The 4,645-nt window shown below is 36.7% G+C and overlaps 2 protein-coding genes across 3 annotated transcripts in view; one reads left to right on the forward strand and one right to left on the reverse strand.

Annotated features, from left to right (window-relative positions):
- Nucleotides 1–2,581, reverse strand: part of LOC129565029 (unconventional myosin-VIIa-like) — a 10,068-nt gene extending 7,487 nt beyond the window's left edge. The window contains exons 1-3 of one of the 2 annotated variants that reach the window (XM_055439366.1): nucleotides 2,231–2,581; nucleotides 1,284–2,036; nucleotides 983–1,200 (exon numbers count right to left, since the gene is read on the reverse strand). In XM_055439366.1, coding sequence (XP_055295341.1) covers nucleotides 983–1,003 — 21 coding nt within the window. In that variant the 5' untranslated portion in view covers nucleotides 1,004–1,200; nucleotides 1,284–2,036; nucleotides 2,231–2,581. Of the gene's footprint in view, nucleotides 1–982; nucleotides 2,037–2,230 lie in introns of both variants that reach the window. The other variant, XM_055439365.1, reaches the window with a different exon arrangement.
- A 1,328-nt stretch (nucleotides 2,582–3,909) lies between these two features.
- Nucleotides 3,910–4,635, forward strand: LOC129564933 (39S ribosomal protein L28, mitochondrial-like). Its single transcript, XM_055439184.1, has 2 exons — nucleotides 3,910–4,103; nucleotides 4,183–4,635. The coding sequence occupies exons 1-2, from the start codon at nucleotides 4,086–4,088 to the stop codon at nucleotides 4,633–4,635; spliced, it is 471 nt and encodes a 156-aa protein (XP_055295159.1). The 5' UTR covers nucleotides 3,910–4,085.
- Nucleotides 4,636–4,645: the final 10 nt, after the last annotated feature.

Consider the following 4,645-nt stretch of genomic DNA (forward strand, 5'->3'; position numbering starts at 1 on the left):
AGAGAGAGAGAGAGAGAGAGAGAGAGAGAGAGAGAGAGAGAGAGAGAATTTGATTAAAACCAAAGCGAGAGGTGTCGATTCATAAAAGAATATATAGAAAACAAACTACGTGTAAAAAAATGGGAAAAAAACACACACAAACAATACTGATCTGAAACAACGGCCGTGATTGTGAATGATGATGTTGTCTTAATTCTAAACGCTGGAATTCGTTGCTTTGTTGCTTTTGTGTCGTGGATGGCAGAGCAAAATGCGCGCGCACAAGAAAGGAAAGGAAAAAAATTCCAACCGAACAAGCACCGATTTGCTCGCTCATTGTGGCAAATCAAATGCTCAGCTCCAGCTCTATTTCTTTTTTTATATAAATATTATTTTTCGCAGATTTATTTATATTTTTTTTTTGCTTTGTCTATGTATGGAGATTTCTATTTGGTGGCACTATATTTGCCGCGCGCATAAGTCACATGGCATCTAGTCCGTTGGCTGACTCATCTAACTGTATTCCAATGGCGAATGAAACAAAAAATACGGCAAAAATTAAAATGAAACTGCGTGCGCGACCACCGAGTCGAGTACGCACTTAACCAACAATGGAAATTAAAAGTAATCATTTTGATATAATAAAATAAAAAATGCGTGCCGTTTGTGTGCGAAGAGAAAACAAATGCGACGCTTTTAATTCGATACCAAACGAAACCGACAATTTCACCAGACTTGATATTTAAATGAAACGAAAGAAGAAGAACACACACACAGTAAATAAACACTGAATCATTCCACGCTGCAACTGTTTTGCAAAGGTATGCAATCGCTATTTCCTGGGGTTGCGCGTCTGTCGAAAGGTGTATCGACGTAATTTCACAAATAGTCTACCAATTTTGGATGTTTAGGTTAAGAGAAATTTTCAAATCGATCGTATATATAATTTTTGAAGCAAATTTACCCATGGTGAGCTTATATTTAAAAAAAAATAATTGCTTACTTTTTCGTGTGCGTAATCCATTTTTTGGTTCAAAGAGAAATTCTAATCGACTATAACATCTTCTTTGGTGAAACCACACAAATACTTTTTTTTTCTGTTTTGTTACTTAAAATTGGACACGTTTCCAGCGGAAAGTGTATCGCACCATCAAACTTTAAAATTGTTTCGTTCGTTATGTTTTCTTTTTCTTTTTCTCTTAAATCAATTGGTTTAGAACACTAGAACACCGAAACTTATTTATTAGCACTTAACGGCAATTATTTATGCCAGCTACATAATTTCAAGCATTAAATTTTCTTACACAACGGCGATTCCCACCATTTATCACTTTCTAAATGGAACGAACGGAGCACCACTTGGCGGGATAACGAAATGTAAATTACAACCTCTTATCATGTGTCGAAATGTAAAATATTTTTGAAGAAACAACTAAAACAAACACCGAGCAAAAAGAATCAAGCACTAGTTCAAGCGTGACAAATTAAAATGTTTCGAATTTAATTTTTCGTTCGTTCTTTTTTCTTTCGCGTCGAATGAAAAAATTCTAAAAAAAATTATCGAGTGATTTAAGGCGCTCGCTGCACGATTTCTGTGTTCCGCTATCGACAAATTGAAAAGGCCGAATGAAAATGAAACGTGAACGGCCAAGTGTCGAGATCTGCTTCGTAGCGCATCTATTCCTATACTGCGTGCGAAACTGAACAGAGAGAAAAAAACTGTTTTCATTTTAATTGTTTTCAATTTTTCGTTAGCCGTTGTCGTAGTCGTCGTCGTTTGTGTGTGCTGTTATGATTCGGCTCTATTGTGTTTCAATCTTCTCGCGCGCGATGTGTTTTTGTTTGTGGGCACGACTACTGTCATCATTATGAAACACCAATACAATCGCACCGATTGTGCTCACTTAGCCAGCTGGAGAGGAAAAACATACGATTCTCTCTCGCTCACATACAGCGTTCGTTCACAACCGATTCTCACATGCACACATTGATACGCAACGCACCTACAAGCTTCTAGAATTGAATTGCACACACGAAGAATCGCACACGATTGAAAACTGAGAGAGAAAAAAAAAAACAAAAAAATAAACAACTGTAAATTACACCGCAAACACATTTGTTGCAAAGTGATATTCTCTTGTTTCTTCTCTCAAATGAACAATTTCATAAGGCAATGTCGGAACATAAAAAAATTGTAGATAATAAAAACAACAGCAACACAGCCTACGAATAAAAACACAATCAACTTTACCTTATTCGAGGTGTTGTGTTATCTAAGGTGATATAGCTGGTGTGAATGTGCTATGCTTTCGGCTGTGTTGTCATTTATCGCTTGTCAAGTGTGTTGGTTACGACACTGAATTGATCGCCCAGTGACGGAAAGACGCACCGAAAATGGCAATATTCACTTGATACACCGAATACAATTGGGTGTACTCCTTTTTTTTTATCAACCGCATTGTTCACGATGCAATAAAACATTATCCGGTTCACAGAACTCATACACAATTTATTTTAAACACTCACCACGTCTACGGCTTAATGAAGTCGACATGTGTTGCACCATTACACACCATAACGCGCTCTCTCTCTCTCTCTCTCTCTCTCTCTCGGATCGTTTATCATATGTGTCTGCACACGATGAGATAGAGTAAACGATTTGAACCGACAAATTGTGCTACACACCGTTGCGGTTATTACGCTTACACGACTTTTCTACTACGACCCATTGTTTTCCGAGGTGGTTTTTTTTTGTTTTACATTCGGCAAACTTTTGTTTTCCTAATGTTTTTCGATGATTCCAAATATAGACCAAAAACATGGTGCTCATAAATCAAAAATCATCCAAATAAAAAGGTACACGCTTCTTTCTGTTTCATTCCATTTGACGCGACAAATGTTTATTACACGTTGCGATTATGTAGCAAATTTTTTATTTAATTTTTTTTTCTTCATTACACATATGATACCCGCAATTAAGCAAAGAGCTATTATTATCAACAACGAAATTATGGCGGAAAACATCTAGTAATTTTTGGTGCTGGGTGTTGAAATTCCTCTTAAGCTATTCACTTACAGTTATATGGGAATTTGTATGGCTCGTTTTGCCACAGCACACAACAAACAAATAATTGTCTTCGATCTACCGCTGTTGTGATCTTCGTTACCAAACTAATTACTAATTGAGAAAATGTTGTGCTCTTCATCTTCTTCTCCTTTCTAGCAGAGCGAAGGAAAAAGATAGAGAGAGAGAGAGAGAGAGATTTTGCTCATGTGAATGGAACAAAAACAAGACCAATTGAATGCAATTGACTATATTTCTTCTCTCTTACAAAATAATAGGTTTCATGGTGGTAGACATTCGAGATTAGTTTAAACGTTTTTTGTTTCAATTTTCGCCCTTTATCTCGGCAAATGATTCCAATTAAATGCTTGTAACGCTTTGGCTAATCACACATTGAATAATATTTGATTAAAAGTCTATCGGCCCGACGTATAATTGATTTCGACGAATTTGACCTACTAAACACCAAACAATCTTTTTCTTATTTATTCGTTGCGGTATTTATAGTATAATGCCAAACAATTGATAGTGTTTATTTGATACCCGGACATGAAGAGCATTCATTTAGTCTATATTTGTACTGGAAATATTGTACGCAATGCCATATTTTTCGAATCTTTTTCTATAATTATGTCGAAACTTCGTCGAATGTTTACGAAATAAATCAACACTTGAAATAATCGTTGAATGAAAAAAAAAACGTTGAATTTGAGACGAAAAAAATGGTTCGATGTGAGATAAACAATTTGTTCGATGTGAGTCTCACATTGTGGGAATCAAATGTTTGAATTTGGTCGACAAATCAAACTAGTTCGCTCATTTGGCTGTGTGTAGCGTTGCAATCACTGTGTGGTATCTGTCACGAGAAACGTCACATTTATTTTGGTTCAAGTCAATCGTGTTCTCTTGAAAGGTATCAAGTAGTGTTCTCCAATTTTTGATTGGAAATTAAATGAGAATAGCGATTGATTTTCCAAAACTGGGTGAACTGTAGCAGAAGGGCATTTACAAGAACGGATTCATTGGAAGTCAATCAATTACAATGGCTAAACGAGTTTTGGTGAGTTAAATAATTCCGGGTACAAACATAACCTCAATTTTATTTCGGATTTGACTTTGTTTTTGTTTTTCTTCCGAAGAATGTTGGAAATCCATACAAATTCATTCCGCCGAGTATTTTCGATACGGGTCTCGCATCCAAGCTACCGAAAGCCTATCAAAAATTCTACTATGAGTGGCAAGAAGTGCCGACACCCGTTCACTATATTCCAAAGGCCGGAAAGTATGTGCGCAACGATGCGACTGGCGAAGTGAAACCCGTTCAAAATGTACCGATCCCACTGAGATATCCACACGAATTTGATAAGTGCCTGTTGGGTGGAGAGGCTATTGTTAAGGGATACTACAAAAGTAAACCGACCGTACGAAGATTCCCACATTTCTGGGTGCCAACACTTAAACGGACCGCTGTCTATAGTGAAATTTTGAACCAACATATGGACGTTCTTGCTACAGACCGTGTCATACAGCTCATTCACCACTACAAAGGATTCGACGAATATATTATGCAGGTGATTCAGTCAATAAAATGAAGATTTTTGA

This window comes from Sitodiplosis mosellana, unplaced genomic scaffold (assembly GCF_009176505.1).
Source record: "Sitodiplosis mosellana isolate CC-2019 unplaced genomic scaffold, AAFC_SMos_1.0 Smas_scaffold_2, whole genome shotgun sequence".
Lineage (NCBI taxonomy): Eukaryota > Metazoa > Arthropoda > Insecta > Diptera > Cecidomyiidae > Sitodiplosis > Sitodiplosis mosellana.